The sequence below is a fragment of the Neolamprologus brichardi genome, chromosome 18, assembly GCF_056152115.1.
Source record: "Neolamprologus brichardi isolate AB-2024 chromosome 18, ASM5615211v1, whole genome shotgun sequence".
In the NCBI taxonomy this organism is placed as follows: Eukaryota; Metazoa; Chordata; class Actinopteri; order Cichliformes; family Cichlidae; genus Neolamprologus; species Neolamprologus brichardi.
This window is the reverse complement of record NC_142121.1, coordinates 18,962,714-18,981,383: the sequence shown is the minus strand read 5'-3', so window position 1 is coordinate 18,981,383 and position 18,670 is coordinate 18,962,714. Positions and strand designations below refer to the sequence as shown.

At 39.8% G+C, this 18,670-nt stretch overlaps 1 protein-coding gene across 6 annotated transcripts in view; it reads left to right on the top strand.

Moving 5' to 3' along the window:
- The window catches only part of asic1c (acid-sensing (proton-gated) ion channel 1c), a 109,545-nt gene that overhangs the window by 87,461 nt on the left and 3,414 nt on the right, over positions 1 to 18,670 (top strand). For 2 of the 6 annotated variants that reach the window (XM_006786353.2, XM_035906103.2), the window contains exons 2-10: positions 6,046 to 6,196; positions 6,780 to 6,907; positions 11,061 to 11,211; positions 11,325 to 11,381; positions 11,816 to 11,969; positions 12,193 to 12,284; positions 12,642 to 12,721; positions 13,883 to 13,954; positions 17,861 to 17,913. In XM_006786353.2, the coding sequence (XP_006786416.1) occupies positions 6,046 to 6,196; positions 6,780 to 6,907; positions 11,061 to 11,211; positions 11,325 to 11,381; positions 11,816 to 11,969; positions 12,193 to 12,284; positions 12,642 to 12,721; positions 13,883 to 13,954; positions 17,861 to 17,913 (938 nt within the window). Of the gene's footprint in view, positions 1 to 2,454; positions 3,671 to 6,045; positions 6,197 to 6,779; positions 6,908 to 9,078; positions 9,207 to 11,060; positions 11,212 to 11,324; positions 11,382 to 11,815; positions 11,970 to 12,192; positions 12,285 to 12,641; positions 12,722 to 13,882; positions 13,955 to 17,860; positions 17,914 to 18,670 lie in introns of those variants that run through there. The other 4 variants (XM_006786351.3, XM_006786350.3, XM_006786354.2 and 1 more) reach the window with 4 other exon arrangements.

The window sequence follows — 18,670 nt, the reverse complement described above, 5'->3', positions numbered from 1 at the left end:
AGATGAATATCTTGACGCGATCACCACAGACAGCACAATAATTTAATAACACGACATGTGAAAATAGAAGAGATACCACAGATAAATTAGTGGTGTTTCTTGGCACTTTAAAGTAGATTTGATGGCTGCTGGACTGCTTGAAGTGCCATGTGTCTAATTCAGTGTGACATATCAGACTTTCCTGTGGATTACGTGCAAGCATTTATTTTGAGCCCATTTTGCTCTTACAGGGGTAATTTGACGTTTATCTGCTTAGGTGTGATGCAGGGTTTTGCAGACCATCATCTATATGTTGAAGCGTCGTACTGCCGCCAGGTGGCAGTGTCAAAAATATGTGGAACAGTTTCTTTTAATTGTGTTTATGTTGTTTATCTTAGCCCCTTCCCCAGAAAAGACAGAGGTTGTAAAGAACTCCTTTGTAGGAAAGTGTAACCACTTTAAAAAAAACAAAACAGTAACTGATCCGCAGCCCTCGTCAGTGCTTTTTATAAATGCTGTTTTAGAAGCTATGTCTAGCTACTCCCTTCTTCACAAGGGGTCCCACAGTGGGGAGCTGTGTTTGAAGTAACATCAGATTCCTTTCCTGACACAACCCCAAGGGGTTAGCATCTTCTGGGACTAAAGCAGGGATTGTTTGCTTATCGGGTGAATGTGTAAACCGCTACACTACAGAACCACTTATGTATATGTTCCTACCTCTTCTTCCTTAACTTTAATTTTTTACATAATTAGCATTCAGTCTATGCTACTATCGCTACAGTTTAGATTTTTTTTTAGGACTAAGTATGTCGCTGGAGCCAGTTAGCTTAGCTGAGCATAAAGCCTAAAAGATCAGGTGAGGCTAGCCTGGCTCTGCCTAAAGATGACAAAATACTCTTAATATCACAATGAAATCATTTCATATTTATATGGATGATAGATTTTAGTTGGCTGTCCAAAGACTGTCTATACTTCCTTAGAAATTATAACCTGAAAAAGCAGAACGTTAAAAAAAAACTGTTGCCCAGCTCAGGGCTGATGAAGTAAAATGACCATGATATGTACATCAGATCTCAGTTTACTGCTCATCAAGGGGATCATTTTAGTGTCAGGTGTAATAGTTTGCTTTGTTTTTGTTTTATTAACTTAAAAGACCTGAGAAATTTCTGTTTGGTGTAAATACATCTCTTCAGATGTGGTGACCTCCTGGATTCTTGAGCAGCCAGGGCAGGGCTAGCCAACTATGCTTCACATTTACCCAAATACTAATCTCTATGCACATAAATCTGCCTGTGAAATGCACATTATCCCAAATAAATTAACATGAATGGTAGTTTACGTTGCTGAGCGCTCCTGTTGCTCTTGTCGCCCTTCTCTTTATTTATCTCTAGGGAGATTAATGATGATAACGATGACCACTGGTTGCATGCAACTTATTACAAGGCATTGTGGGATACTTTAAGTCCACTGCAGAGGGACAGCAGCTGTAATTTCTGGAATTAGCTTAAATTATTAAACGATAGCCGATCGGTTACTTGAATTCTTCATTTCTAATATCTCAGCCTTTTTGCAAAAAGCCATGTTTATGCCCTCAAATACTGAAATAATTTACATGAATATGTTATTATTGTGTTAACAGAATCATTTGGTAGATCCTCTCTGGCATTTAGTCAGTGAAACCCAGACTCTACGAAGCCCGAGAGTCATTTACACTCCTTTGTGTTATATTAAAATAAGTTCATTCCAATTATTTTTTATTAGCTCCCACCATCTAAACCTGCATATGACACCCTCTGGTCTAAGTCTGCGCAGTAATAAAACATTTTTTCTTTCTATTTTTAACTTTGCGCAATAATTTTTTACAACCATTTGTCACCTCAGCTTTGATCAGGTTACCCAGCCAATACTCGCATTACAGATTGAAATTATTCCAGCTAAAATAATGGGGGGAAAGTATCACTTTCTCCCAAACACAGTCCTCTGATAGTCTCACTAAATGGAGCAAAGCACCTTTAATATCAGCCAGAGCCACATCTGCATGCAGCAGGATGTCAGCCCTCATTACTTTGCATTTGTGAAATTATACTTGAAACTGGAGCAAAAGAAGATCACAGATCGTACTGTGACATATTTTTCTAACACATTTTAAAGGAAATTTAGCTGTTTTTCTCCAACTTGCTGCCTCCCTTTCAGTATTCAATTATATAGACATATCAACCCATGAGCGAGCAATGCTTCAAAATTAAAGAACTTCAGACTTCATCTTTTTTTTTTTTCTAGAGGAATTTCTTTAGCACAATTATTTGTACTTTGATCAATACCACCACCAACCCCCTCCTCTCTATACCATTGGAGGTGCACTTCATCACCGAAGGAAAACAATTTCATCCAGTGGCTCCACCTCATTCTCCAGTCGACTGTAGAGGGAGTGAGTAGGGGGGCAACAAGCTTTATATTCCTTTCTGCAGGCTTCAAGTCAACACACTAAAAAGCATCTCTTCAATCTGTGGAAAAAGGGAGGAGTTGGGTTCTGGGCAGCTACTGCACAAAAAGAGAAACCACTGAAATCTGCAAGTATTGTCTGGCACTGGAGAGGGGGGATGGAGGAGTGAAAGATCTGAGCAACAGGGGTAAGCCTCTCCGAATTTTCAAAGTGATTACCTCTGGGAGTGAAGCCGTCGCTTACATCTGCAATTATCACGTCCATTTGTCTATTGACGAAGGAGTGTGGATAGTTACGCTGGATGTTTTTGTTAATGGAGTGATTCAGCTGTTTTTCTCATAAAGGAATCATTATGTAAATCAATTTTACATCCCCCAAGGAGCACAGTTCCTTTGTTTATATCTTCATGGCAAAGTGTTTTCAAGCCTGAACAGTGGGACAGCTGCATGTTAGGACTCCAGTCGCTGCTACCTGGATTTTTTTATACACACACGCGCTGTTACACACATATTAAGATGCATGTGGAGAAAATGTGTAAATTGTAGTCTAGTGGGGGCAGCCTAGAAACTGCACTTGACAACGAAGCACTTTCTTTGACTCACAATTAAGGTTTAAGACTCCACATCCGAATCTGTTTCCATGGAGCCAAACAAATCAAGTGATGCCCAGAAGCCCCCTCTTCAGAACCCACAGTCCAGCTCGCTGAAAGCAACATGGAACGAGATCACGGTGGATTTCATAATGAGGACCAAGATCCACGGTTTGAAGTTTGTCTTCTCTCCGGACAAGTCGAAACCGCAGCGGGTCATCTGGATCATGGCCTTCTTCCTTTGTCTGAGTCTCCTCTTTACCTGGTCCTGGAATCGAATACTCTATTTGATGTCCTACCCCGCTGTCACCAAGATCTACATGGTCTGGGCTCACAACATGTCTTTCCCAGCCGTTACCTTCTGCAACAAAAACGTTTTCCGGGTATCCTCTCTGACTAAAGATGACCTGTATCACAGTGGCTACTGGTTGGACCTCCTGTATCATAATCACACAGTCATAAAGAGGAGCCTGTCTATCCTTAAAGACAATCACAAGCAGGGTCTGCTCACTCTCCTGGACTTCAGCAGCTACACCCCACCCCCCAATTATCACACCAACACCACGGAGATGATGGGTCGGCTCGGTCACCAGCTCGAGGACATGCTGCTGGAGTGCAGGTTTCGTGGGGAAACCTGCACCTACAAAAACTTCAGCACTGTATGTACAGAAAGAGAGATGGTGTTTGCCAGGTGTGGATGTGAGTGTTGTTTATATGGGGGTATTAATAATTCATGTTAGCATTTGACAAAGCTACAACAGGCATTCTCTCCGGGTCTTTTAAGTCGTTGATGTTTCAGAGCTGCAAAACAAGCCTGTCCTGCTTTTTGCCTTTAAGACGTGACAGCTGTTCCCTCATTAAAAACCATGTCTCCTTAAAATTCACTCAACAGCACAAACACAATGATGTGGCTTCAGTGTCTGCTGTATTTAAAGGTTTCTTATTTGGCTATGTTGACTGGCTATTTCCCGAGTCCCTCTAATGTCTTTTTTGCTTTATAACATGACAACATTTGGGCGAAAATTGAGCGCATTAATAATTCAGACGTCATAAATCAGTTCAAATTAAAATTTCAGCATCTCTAATTAAACATCTGTTGGGCACGAGGAGGATATGCGTCAAAATATGCAGCTGAGTTTCCTATTTAAACGCACCAGACGTGGATCCATTACAGCCATTCATCTCTGAATAACTGAAGCGAGAAAGTGGGTGACATTTGCAAACCATAGTCCCGCTCTTCCGCGTGGTGATATCTTGAGTAAATACATTCACACACAAACCGGTAGCTTATAACGTCATTAGAAAATATTAGCAAGGGCGACTGGGGAAGTTTCTGCAGTGGTAAGCCTGCATGCAGAGGGACTGAGAATATTTTAAACCTGGCAAGACACATCCAGATATAAAACCCTCACCTGTCACAGGCGTCACATTTAGCTCCCTGCCTTTGCTGAGGTGGGTCTGAACAGCTAGATCCAAGTCATAAAAATCAAACATGTAACTGTGACAGCTTCAGCTGATGGGAGACATTTACAGTGGGAAGTCTTACAGGCTGCAAGAGGTCAGCTACCCATGGTGGCTTCATAGCAACGGAGAGGCTTTAAAATCTTCAAATTCTCTGTTTTTGGCCAGATTGATGGCTTGAGATATGCAGGATTTACATTTTGCTATCTGTTTGTTGCACTTAAGCAACTCATATTGGGTCTGCGGCATGGATGATTGATGCTCTCATTTGATCTAAACATAAATATGAATATTTTAATACAGTCATAAATTGTATGATGTGTATAGGCACTCCCTCATTATATAGCCAGCAGGGAGGGGGGGAAACAAAGCTCTGTCTTATCTGTGTGAGATGGATGTGAGTCTGTCTGGGTCTGGACATGGAACGCTGAATCTGATCTCTCGAGATCAGCTTTGCCATGCTGGCTGAGTTTTAACCAGCAGCCCTCTTTCTATGACCTTACCACAGTAGAAATTAATCCAAACTTCAGTCCTTCCTGCACATCAAAAATCTCATGCTAGCAGCACACATTTTTGTTACGATGATGAGAAAAGGAAGTCTATAAGGGCAGCTATTATCATTAAAACAGGACTTTAAGTTCTGTAAGCTTTCACTTTTACCTGAGATTGATTTCAATTCATCATCACATAAAATAATATTGTAATTCAAAAGTTTACAAGCACAGATTGCAAACTATACATTACAGAGTGAAACTTAGATAACATAAATTTAAATTAATACTTCTGAATTGGCAATGTTTTTGAGAGTAAGAACATTTGCAGCTGCCAAAGTTTCAGCGACACTCATTTTCATTTATTTATGAGACTTTTTGTCCCCTTTTGGCTTCCGTACTATGATTTTCTTGTTTAGCCATAACTTATCGCATTTTAATGTGTAGCTGTTGATGTGAATACAAACAGCAGATTGCTGCAAACATCATGATGATGAACATCTTGAAATGCTTATAGTTTGTTTAAATCTATGATTTTAATTCTACATTTTGATCCTTCTGAGCCTGATTTATATTTACTTGCTTGGTAGATGACATAGAAATGTTTCAATTATAGGTAAAAGCCATAAAATTGAAAAAGGAAAAATCACCTCTGGGCACAGAACCTGAAATTAAATTATTTAAACATAGAAGGAAATCTACTATAGTGATTGCACATCAAACATTAAATCCTGCTAAGCTTTCCTGGCAGAATTTATAAAGCAAAATACAAAAATGTCTGCTTGTGTGTCCAGAGAGCTTCCCCCTCATATGTTTCTCATTAAGTGATGGCAAAATAGTAAATTCAGTCTAAATCACTCAGCTGCTGCTGAGGAGCACTCATTACTTCCTCAAATCAGAGCCAGGTGCCTGTTTAAAACCTGCGCTGCCTTCTCTGATAATCACAAAGTCTTTGGAATGATTACCTGTCCTGCACAATATGAGACTGGCATGTAATATAGCTCGTGCTGCTGCACCGTGAAAAGAATTGAACTTTTTATTTGTGCTTATTTTTCTCTGTGTGTGTCCTATTTTTCTTACAGATTTACACACGGTATGGAAAATGCTACACTTTCAACTCGGGATTAGATGGCAACCCTTTGCTGACCACGTTAAAGGGCGGCACGGGGAACGGCTTGGAGATCATGTTGGATATTCAGCAGGATGAATACTTGCCTGTTTGGGGCGAGACAGGTCAGTGAAGCATTTTTACAGTAACATCTGATTTGCGCAGATTTCCATGTGGAAATCTCATCAGCTTGTTGGTTTATCCCCGAAGTCCTGACAACTGCCACAGCATTTTGTCATCTCCATGACAAATGGATGCTCCACAGAGGAATATTGTACATCTCTCACTTTACCTATAAATCTTTGCCTATATATTTTTTTGCACCACACTGAAGCAGACAAAGAAGTGATGCACTACCATGGTTAACCACTTATCATCTTGATATGTTTCTCCAGGTCTACAACTGACATCAGACCCAATAAAACTGCATTTACTGACTTATTGTTTCTCATTTATGGTGGGCCACAACATAACGGGACCATATATTCATAAAATAAATAGCATGTAATTAATTCTGGTTCTAAATCTGTTTGATATTGAACCGGCACACTGACACAAGAGTTTATTTCTTATATTAGTTTCCATTAATATGATGAAAGCGGAGGGGTAGAAACCCTGGATTAATGTGACTGCTGGATCGCTAAACGGCACTGGTTTCCGTTGATGACCGTACATGTTGTTGTATTTTCTGGCGTGCTGTATCCACAGATGAGACCTCCTACGAAGCAGGCATCAAGGTTCAGATCCACAGCCAGGACGAGCCGCCTTTCATTGACCAACTGGGATTTGGTGTGGCACCTGGTTTTCAAACTTTTGTGTCATGTCAGCAGCAACTGGTACCTAACGTTCGGCCTCCTCTCCGACCCCAGCGTCTTTTGCTCTGCTTCATCCTGTGTTCGTCTCAAAAACCCTTGCCAGCCAGTGTCCATCACCTCTGTGTCACAGCGCGCGGAGCAAAATCAGATCCAGATCTTAGTATTACCTTTGTGTTGAGATGCGCGTCTAATGTGTTACATAGACAGCCGATGAGTTGGGTTAGAGTAAATGAAACTTAGTTATAGCCACCAAGAAGTACTGATAGAGCAGGGTCAAGTAATGATTGCATGCAGGAATACGAGCATACTGTGCTTATCAGAGCCAAAAAAGCTTCAGACTGCACAGCATGCAAAAAATATATAGCAGCTCAGGGTGTTTAGTTTACTTTTTTATATTGAGTCTTCATTAGTTGGAGCTCAGGAGAAAAAAAAAGGACAACAGCTTTTTATTTGCAGCCCTGAAAATCATCTCTAGTGACACTAGAGTCAAACAGAAGCCAGCAAAAAACATTGAGGACTAATCCACACAGCCAACTTCAGCAGTCTTTAATCATCTGACATTATCGCTGATTAACTCTTTTTTAAAAACCCACACTTTACGGTTTTTAAAGAGAGACTTAACGTTTTCTTATGACTAACTGTTGGGGTCGGCATTTAGCTAAAAGCTGACTATATCTTAAAGGAAATCTACTAAAACTGTCATAATGTTGTTTATGTCAGTTTGGACCATATAAAGGAGCCTGGTGCACTTCTCATTACATTATTTTTTCTCCCAACACCAGTAATATGGAAAAAACGTGCGTTATTGGATGAGAAAGATGACCCACGGCTGTTTTGTAGACATATTTTAATATGTGCTATGATTTGATGACACGGTAAAAAGAGAAGCAAAATGGCCCGTGGCCGGTTTTTTGACCGAGTCCACAACACTGGCGTTGCTGAAGGATGAAAAGTAATAACTATAGTTAAGCCCGAATTGATTGAAAAGCCCGTGTGCAAGGTCATAACGCTGAGCTCACATGGATTTTTCATCCAAATCTAATGAAACAATACGGTGCTTATGTGATCTGCCAGGAGAACAAATTCAGACTCTGTTGCTTTTGTGCACACTAGCGTAGCTCACAAAGACAAAGAAAAGTCTTTGATTTTCAAACAGAAACACTGACAGAATAAGGAAATATCCACTGACAAACAGAGAAGCACTCAGTGTAAGTCCCAAGAAAATGGCGGCGGTGCCACAGAGGATTTTAGGTTTTTGCAGTGATTACCTTTGAGATCAAGTGTATTTGTGCCGCAGGCTCGTTAAAAATTTCCACCGTATAATCAGTTCTTGTGAAGTCATGATGTAACGGATGCCTGAGCAGTGATTTAACTTAGTTTCTTTAGCAGTTAATTAAGCCTAATTTAAATGATTTTGCTCCTAAATTGAATCGGCTCGTTCACCTCACAAGCTTCAGCGTGCTAGCAGAATAACATGGGATGGTTGAGGCACGGTTGGTCTCGTGAAACAGACACATGGACACCACAAGAGATGACAAATGTAACTTTTGGGAACTTGCATAGAAATGTATCTTTCTCTCGTTTTTCTCTCCTTCTCTCTGCAAATGTTGTTGGTGCTCAGAGTGTATCATCATTCAGCCATTTCCCAAAAAAAAGAATAAACCTGGTCTGTTACTCACCATCACAGAGTTTCCTCCAGGAGGCAAAAGTGCATGGTTTGCCATTTACAATCATGACATGAGCGCCCACACCACTGACAGCTGAAAGACGTGTTTATGGCTTAAACGATGTGATGACTTAATTAGACTGTCATTATAAACTCTGGCCTGCATTCGTTTCACTCAGTGTCCAACGAGTGACATTGCTCTCGGTGCAATAAGAATAATAGCACTCGTGATTTCGAGGCTTTACATTTGTAAATCTTCTGTCGGAGGAGTTTAATTTTTAATAAGAGACTTTGACTTGTGAGCAAAGAGAAACATCGATACTCCACCACCAACAGTTAGAAGCGTAGCTCAAGACTGAGTGAAAGTAAGAAGAGAATGGCTGAATGACAACCTACCAGTCCTGCTTGGGACTCTGACAACAGGATGTTTGCCTGGAGGGGTCATTTTCTGTCCCCTTGCCTTACTTTTTCTCCTCTTATATTTCGATAATGATGTGGGCTGTGTTCCCTCACCCCTTACCCCTAGATGAGACGTCCTATGAGGCCGGCATAAAGGTACAGCTTCACACTCAGTCAGAGCCTCCTTTCCTCCACGAGCTGGGCTTCGGGGTTGCCCCAGGCTTCCAAACATTCGTTTCCACCCAAGAGCAGAGGGTAGCGTATGACTGACTGGGCTTGCTGCATGCCACAAAATACTGTATTGTACATACTCATTAACTTCCACACTTTCATCTCCTGGTCCCGCCCTCTCCAAGGAATGGACCCATGTGTGCCCCCACCACCCCCCCCACCCCCCACCCCCTCCTCTGTGTGGCTGAAGCAACGATATGTAACAGCATCTGCAGTCTGTCCTTGTTGCCATCTCTGCTCTCTGTCCTCACCAGCAAAGAGCTGGAAAGGTGTTTTATTTCTTTGAGCCCTTCATCCAAATCTGTGTCTTTATCAGAGCTGTTGTTTGGCTTTACCCTTTCACATCCACATCTGCTTTTGTAAGCATTTTGTTTTTGCTTATATGTGTTATCGGGGTGATCCACTGGACCTCTGCTTAATCTCATCTGCAGGGACCAGACAATGTGATTCATTAGGTTTTATTACCCATGAGAACTCTGGCATGAGTTTATAGTCTTGATTATATTGCACTGGGGTTTTATCTCCAGTGTATCTCCACTTATGAGAGTCTGTGGGCTAGAAATGGAGTTCAATAAAGGCTTAATCATGTTTGCCAGTTTAAATCCACTTCTTTTGCGAATCGCACTCTATCTCTGTCACTTTGTATTGGCTAAATGACAGTTACATTGTCAGAGTTAGCACCTGGTTAGAGCTGGTGGAAATGATTGGGAATTACAGTGAACCTTAATGTGACAATGGAGGTGTAATTTCTCTGAGAAATTTCCCAGGAAGAAGCCTTTGGCAGAGATTGTTGGCTTGCTCCCCACTGCAGTTAGCGGCTGAATGCGCAACTACCCAAGCATCGCCGCCCTTCATAAATAATTGGCTTATTTTTGTCATGAAAATAAGTAGCAGGCAGAAAACAAGACACTTAAAAGGGGGGCTGGAAGTCTTGTTGGTGGTTAGAGGCCACGCTGTGCAGCACACCAGAGAGGAAGTCCCTTTAACGTCGAAGCAGATCTCACACAAAATGGGGCACGCTGCTGCAGCTCCAAGACGGATGGCGAGGTCTAATGTTAAGTGTGAATTGGGTCCTTAAAATTCACTTGTTAAATATTCTTCCCTAATGGATTCATTTAGAATTCTCAGAGTTATTCATAAATGTAATGACCTGCTCTCACCTTATAATGAGAGTTCTACCACTAATGAGACCGCAAACTGAGTGTACACTACATCTCCTGATTGCTAAATTCATAGGGATATTCAGGGTAGTTGTGTAATAAACACTCATGGGCGTCAATGAGAAAATATAGGTTGTTAATCAACAGTAAAACCTCTTTAGAAAGCTGTCATTGACTGGATTATTCATTTAGGTTAAGCTACCATTATATACTACGTATAAACATAAGAATTTTTCTTTAAAAAAAAGCTCCATATGTTGTCTCTTAAATTCAATGAATCCTCCAGTAAACCGTTGATTGTTTTCAGTTCCGTTCTCAAGGTTGTAAAATTTGTCCATTGATTGTGGTGTCCTGTCTGTATCTACATATTTTACAGATTTCTCGTAAGCTTGTCTCTATCCCCATGGTACTCTGCTTTCTACCGGGGCCTAGACCTGCATCAGTAACGTTATGCATGATGTCTGCTTGCTGCTACACATGAGCGATGATGTTGTTCCGACTGGACGTTTTATGCCAGTATTGTCTGAGTGCACATTTTCATTCAAGTGCTTCTGTATTTTCTTTCTTTTTTTTTATTTTTAAGACATTTGTGTTGGGTTTTGTCAGCTTGTTGTCTCCCTTTTTGAACTTCTGCTACACCGGGCTTGCATTATGCTATTTGATGTGATCCTGTGTGCTGATACACTGAGGGCAAAACATGTGCTGCTCACTCTTTCAGCTTCAGTACCTCCCACCACCTTGGGGAGATTGCAAGTCTACTCCCATAGACTCTGATTACTTCTCCACGTACAGCATCACTGCATGTCGCATCGACTGTGAAACACGGTACCTTCTGGAGAACTGTAACTGCAGGATGGTTCACATGCCGGGTATGAACTGAGAGTTACTTGACCAATAAAAAAAAACAAAACATAAATCTCTGTGCCCTCGTGTTGCATTTATAAATAAGTAATCATTTTCACTTTTATGTTGGTTCAAACAGGAAACACAGCCGTTTGCACACCTGAGCAGTACAAAGATTGTGCTGATCCAGCTTTAGGTGAGCGCACACACTTTTTTTTATTGGATTAAGTGTAAAATATTAGTGTGAGGTATTTGCATTAACAGCGGTGCCACAAGCTTGTTGTATCCTGTAGATACTACTTGTGTGAGCCTTAACTTCAAATTACTTTAATTCCAGATTGTGCTGAAACAAAAGCAATAAAGTAAAAATCATTGTTTAAAAATCCCATTAGGAAGATTTGTGATGTGTCTGTGCTTCGCTGATATCAAATAAATCCTGCTGAGTTTTTTCCCCCCTTCCTCTGTTTTATGGCTTCAGTCATTATTTGCTTTCATGGAAAGTGAACGATGGCAGCGAATGTAGCTCTGTTGTGCGTTGTGTGGGATATTTTTAGCAGGGCCTCTGGATACAGGTTTGTTTGATTCTTCATAGTGATCGCAATATTTTGAAATGACTTTGATCATCCACAGACTTTTTGGTAGAGAAAGACAACGATTACTGTGTCTGTCAGACCCCCTGCAACATGACTCGCTATGGCAAGGAGCTGTCCATGGTTAAGATCCCCAGTAAGGCATCTGCTAAATATCTGGCTAAGAAATTCAACAAAACTGAGCAATATATTGGGTAAGTATTATTAGCTAGTTATTTAGATAAAGGCCTCTTTTTCCTTTTCCTGTTGATGGATGGATGTACTGTGGTATAGCATGGTTTGAGTCTCCATCGTTCACCTTCAATGTAACAATAATGAATGATAGTTACGCAAGAGATGTAAGTTATCATTCGTTCTGTTGGGAAAATGGCCCTGGGGGAAATCTGATGGATGTGCTCGTGTGTGTCCTCTCTCCAGAGAAAATATTCTGGTGTTGGACATCTTCTTTGAAGCTCTGAATTATGAGAAGATTGAGCAGAAGAAGGCCTATGAAATTGCTGGACTTCTCGGTAAGATTCTTGCAGTTTCATATTTGCTGTGAGAAAAATAAATAAATAAATAAATCTGACCTCAGAATCAGCACCCTCGGCGGGCATCCCCCCCCCCCGCCGCATATTTCGCATATTGTGTTCATCCCTGGTGCTTTGAGGTTCCCTCTTTGAACTCGTGAAACAGGCTGAGCATGTTTTCATAATCTGATGCTCTTGCAAGGGCAGCTGCGTTTGTGAAGTTGGGGCTGGTTGGACGGTTTTGACAATTACGCTCAGATTCCTCAAAGAGATACAGAATTCAATGTGACAGCAAGGGGGAGTGGTTTCACGCACCATTGTTTAATTACCCATATCTGTTAATCTCTCCCTCTGTAGGTGACATTGGAGGCCAGATGGGGCTATTTATTGGAGCCAGTGTTCTTACAATACTAGAAATATTCGACTACCTATATGAGGTAAAGTCATGATCTTTGTTAAAGATTTCTAAGCAATAACTAAATGAATTCTTCTGTTTTTAGATCATATTAAATTCATTCTGGGTTTCTTTTTACATTTTTTAATTCAGTAGTAGAGAACTTATGGCTTTCTTGTGGAGTCTGGAGAGCTTAGCATAAAGCATAAAGTGTCTGCTACTTAACCTTTACATGCTGTTCATATTAGCTGCCTGCACAGTATGGTCTGGGTCAAGAATGGTCTCATAATAAGTGTTTATAACAAACTACAGATCTATTTAAAATCCAACAGTCCACATAAACAATCTCAGGACAGTGCTAACCACATCCACTCTTTTACAGATTTAATGTCTGTGTTAGGGCACACTCTGACCCCTGTATGACCGCTGTTCCAATATATTGTCACTCCGGTGCAGTTTTACTATTTACTACTTTGAAATTCCCCCGTGACTGTTCAGAGACCTTCAGGATTCCCTCAGAGACCAGCAAGTACCCATCTCTCTGGGTTTCCCAGTATAGGTTGACACAGACAATTCTCATGACAGTGACAAGATTCCCATTGAACTCTGTCACCAGTGCTCACAAAGAAATGTACAATTTCACAGGTTTCTAAAACAACATTTTCCCATATTTGACCCATGCTGGTGGATCCAACTCAGTAGATTCAATTTAATTCAGTCCAGGTTTATTTATATAGCACCAGGTCACAACGACAATTGGTTCAAGGCAAGCAAATGTAAGGTTACGATACTACAAACATGGATAATGTAATAAATGTAGTTAAACTGCAGAGATTCTGGTCAGATTTGACCTGGAGCACAAATGTAGAACAGTATAAAAGATATTTTCATTTTGGTGTATTTTGGTCTCTTTAGGAAAAGACATAAAATGTTTGTTTATCAGGAACATATCATATGTGATGTGAACAGTATGTAAGGGTTAAAATGTTAAATTGGAAATAATTCTACTCAAAATATACCTAAAAGTATTCTTAACCTGAACATCTTATAAGACTTCAAGCTTTTACGCAGTTTTTTTTGTGCAAGATACGATGCTTCATCTTTATAGATGCTGTCAGCCTCAGTATTGATCCTCTTCACTCCCCAAGAAAGCAAACTATTGGATGAGTGAATCTGTGAATAATGCTTTTCTGATGTTTTTTAGGTGTTTAAAGATAAGCTTTTGGGTTACTTCATTCGCAAGAAACGGCCACAGCGCTGTCAGAGCGACAACCTGGTAATTTTTTAGTCCCTAAGAATACGCTTGATTGAGTGAAGTGAATGTGATGTACAAAATAAGCTCAGGATCAATGGTCACAGCAACATCAAAATATCTGCTCACACTTGAAATGCTTTTAATGAACAGCGCCAGAGAGAAAGCGAAGGCATTATGCCATCATTAGTTTCAATTAGCCCTGCAGAAACAAAATATTTTTCTAGAAAACACAATCATTAATCATACGCACATATTTTTACTGCACAGCGGGAATGCATAATTAGAGTAGTATTAGACGCATACAGTACTTTCTTTACATGATGAGAAGCAGCATAAATTATTCCCTGTAATGACAAAAAATCTGGGATGCACATAAGTATTCCAAAAGAACAAATTGACTTTGCGCCCGTTTTCTTTTTAAGCTTTTTTCCCCAAGTGATTTGCCACTTAGTGCGCTTAAATCTCAGTGCATGGAGAAGTAGAAGTAAAGAGTTTGACCTGGTTTCTATTGGATTTTATTCATGACTCATAAACTCGGTTTATTGTCAGAGGTTATCTCATTTTATCCCACACACCAACCCAATTTTCAGTATTTCCACACTATATAGTCACTTCTCAGCGTCACCCTCTTCTGTACTATTACAGAGTTGTTATTGTTATCCGGGTTTTACCACCAAAATTCTAAAGAGATTTCATTAACATGGTAAAAACAAAGCAATGAAAACTGTAGTACTGCGAGGCGTTTCAGTCATGCCCTAAATAACAGCATTTTCATCAAACCCTGTGGTTTAGCACGCTGCATCCAGAGGCATCTCCACTCCTCCTGTTATGCAAGTTAGGAAATGATTAATAACATACACACATCGTTTTAGGATTAGCAATGAGCTGTTGTTCAGGACATAATGTTAAATCAAGGCTTATAACATATAGAAAGAGAGATTTTAATCACTACAGTCACACCCATGCAAATAGTGGGTGGTTTTCATATTTATCTAAACAAAATTCTTGAATCAACAAATTATTGCATAATGTAGTTTAACTGCATGTACTTTACTACTTCGCAACACTCGCTGTGAAAATATCAGTGCATTTGACAAGTGCTAAATATCTTCTGTCAAGCTATAAATAGATTTTATTGATCATATTGTGCGTAATGCCACTCTGAAAGAGTTTAAAAAAGGTAGAGGTATAATTTCAACAAAGTCCAGCTTTCTTTGTGTTTGCTGGCTTGACAGAACTTAAAACGTCAGTGGTTAGCAGCTTTCTCTGTTAACCTGAGCATTCTGCACCATTCTGTGTGTCCTCAATTAAAAAGGGGTGTTTGACACGGCAAGCCAGTCTTTGTCCACACAAAATGATCCCTATGAGTGCTGCCTACTCCTGTCAGAGATGTCAATAGATGATGATGATGATAATATAGTGGTAAATATCTATAACGAACATAAAAATATAACAGTAAAATGCAACACTGTCGCAAATAAGACAAAAGACTAATGCTGCAGAAAATCGTTAAACTGGTGATTTAACGCACAAAGCAATAAAATAAACATTTTAACACCGAAATAAACAGTGCGGCTGTTTGTTTCTAATGTGACCGCAGCACATTAGCGCTCTGAAGCTTTAAACTAGACACGTTTAAACATTAAAGGTTTCTGTCCCATCGCCTAATAAAGGAGACTTCGGTGCTTTAGTTTGTCAATAGATCAAAGTGAAATTAACTTTATTGACTGAACAGGTATTCTTGGTGTGTTGCAGCTGCAGTTCCAGCATTGTAAACGAGATTTAGCAGCAGATTAGGATCATCTATAAAATGTTATTTCTCTTTCCGCAACATGGAAATTCAAGCGACAAAGGGATGCACAGTTTGCATTGCAGCAACTTTACACTTTCATTTGTGATGTTAGCTAAACAAGTTGCACATATGAAATATATTTTACCAGCAGATACGGTTCACTTAAAACACGCTCCTCAGCCAGCCTCCTAAATATTTTAAACCGAGAAAACTCGGAATCTGCTGTTATCCATGTTACCACGGTGATTTAGGCAGGTAAAAAAAAAAGCTACTTGACATAGAAAACTCGACATAGCTCCCTAAGCCATGGATCTCACTTTGTAGTACACACCTCAGGGCTGGTTTAAGTTTTACCTCTTTGATAGCCAGGAAGCTTCTTCAGGCCATATAGTAAATCGTTTAAGTCTTTAGGAGAACTGCATGTTAAATTAACTTGTCTGAAAAGTATATACAATCAAAAGTAGTAGTAAATGTAATGTATCAACCTTTCTACTTTAGCTGACCTGATATATTTCTGCTTGCAGTATGGTAGCCAAAATATTTTTTAAAAATCCACATTTTCTCAAACTCAACTTTCACTGAAAATAGAGCTAAGAGTATAAATAGTGTACATTTTTTAGTATCATAATTTTTTCTTTATATTTAGAATTCCATTATCTATAAAGCTACCTGAGCTAGGTTCTTCGATATTTTTAAGGCAAATATCAGATACTTTCAATATGGAATCTCAGGGTGTAGCTCAGGTAAACTTAAGTGATGGGCGCTTGAAGTCCCTGAAATATCTGGATGCCTGATCTGTGACAGCAGTTTCGGAGACTGGTAGAAACTACAGTTTTCCAGATGTGAGGCTGATTTTGGTTCATGTCTTGGAAATATTACAATGAATTTTGGTGAAATTGCGTTTTTTCCATGTTTAAGCTTTAATATGTGTGGAACCCTTTATCTGATTTGGACTGTGCTTCATAATCTTATGTGCTCTGTCTGTATATGAGAGAAGCCATAACTAAAATATCTGTCCCCTACCTGCAAAACAATGTTTTTTACAGGCCTCAAAATATGCAGTCAGAGATTGGGCATCCAAATATTATAAAGGATCTATCTTGCTGTTAACTTGAGCTACACTGCAGAGAGTCGACCTTCACAGAGATAGTTGCACTAAAAGAATTTGAAGGAGCTAGCTCAACAGGTTTCCTAGATAATGGGATTTTTAAAACAGCCCCTTAAAAACGATTATATAAAAACATCTAAAAACACTACCTAGTTACGGTAGGAACCTGTCGTTTATTTATTTTAGCTAATGAAATCAGATAAATACCTACCTGCAACATCTCTTCTTTTCTGGTGCTGTCATAATGAAAAGCATTTAAGTAGATTTTTGTTAAGTGCAGAAATTGTCTTTTGTCCCTGAGTTTATTCAATCTGCCAATTTGCATTCCTTGGCTTCATGCTGGAAATGAAAGCTGTGCTTTGTCATACATTATTAGAGGTAAAAAGACAGCATGCAAAATAAGTTGTGGCCAATTCTGTCTTCAAATCTGTTTGAAAGTTGTGGTTTTGTTTCTGCATGAGGGCTGTGCTCTTGCATGCTTGGATCAGTATTGAGTTTGTTAGCTGTTGTAGAGGAAAAGATCAAAAAATATGTTTAATGTCTTTTACAAAAGTGGAGGTTTATAGATTTTAAACAAAAATATCAATCAGGTGATTCTTTTAGTCTTTTTTTTATTAAGAAAAATACTAAAACAGCAGGAAAGAAAGCTTTCATTTAGTGGGATGCACTCAAGCTTTTATAGTGTTTTCTCTTCTGCACTCTGCTCCATTCATGTCATGTGTTCACCTCGTTACAATAAACCATCCTCTGTACTTCTTTTTTCTCACATTTAATTATGTTTTTTCAACTAGTTCACTGTCACATCTCCACTCAGACAATCTGTTAATGAAGCGCTTTAATTGTTCAGGAGACATCCTTCTGGGTGACACTGACTTTAGCCTTCCCTGCTCATTAAGAAACCCCTTCCTTCAGTGCTTTAATGATATCACCGTGTTCCCTTGGGAGTTTAACTGATAGCATTTACATTGTATTTTATTTTCATTTCAGTCACCCTCACCCATCTTTCTTTTCATCATGTCTATTCCAGGAGTTTCCAGAGAACCCAACCAGCCCTGGTGTCACGCCTAATCATGCCCCCAGGTAGCACATCCCATTGATAATAGATGCTCCCTCCCATGCTGTCCCTCTCTTTCATACATACTTGAGATCATCACATTCATCATTTTCTCCATGGTTACAAATGATTTGGTTGGCAGTCAACAAAAGAGAGGGGTGATTATCCAGCTGTAGCGAGCACTTTTAATATCTGCCGCCGTGTAAGAACAGGTTAGTTGTTGTCTGCTTTGACAGAAGGGTGCTGGGCCGACAGAAGGCTGAAGTTGGTTGGATTCTCCAAGTGCATAAAGATCTTATTCTCTGCAAAACTTGTTCCTTCCACCAAATAATGATGCTTTTTTTCCCCTCGTAGGATAAAGTGTACTCCTGTGAAAGCATATCACATATTCATTGAATTGCACAAAACTCTGAACAACATGAGATCTATTTGTTTCCCTGCAGCACTAAGGTTTATTTAGAGGCAATGCATCGGAAGGTCCGAGCCAGATAACATCACTAGATGCATTACTTTGTGATGTTATCGCAGGCCTGCATGCAGTGAGTTTGCACAAAGATAGAAGGTTCTTTGTCGATGGGACTACCGGTGTTTGTTATCCACATATCTGCAGTTATCTGCTGAATAAGGGCCTTTGTACATGACGAAAAATGCAGACATATGTGGATGTTACTACTTGCATAAGTATCAGAATTACACATGCTAGTGTAAAACCAGGACTAAAAATCTGCTGTTTTCTTTCTCTTTTCCCTCCTTTCATTCATCTTACCCCATCATCTCACCCCC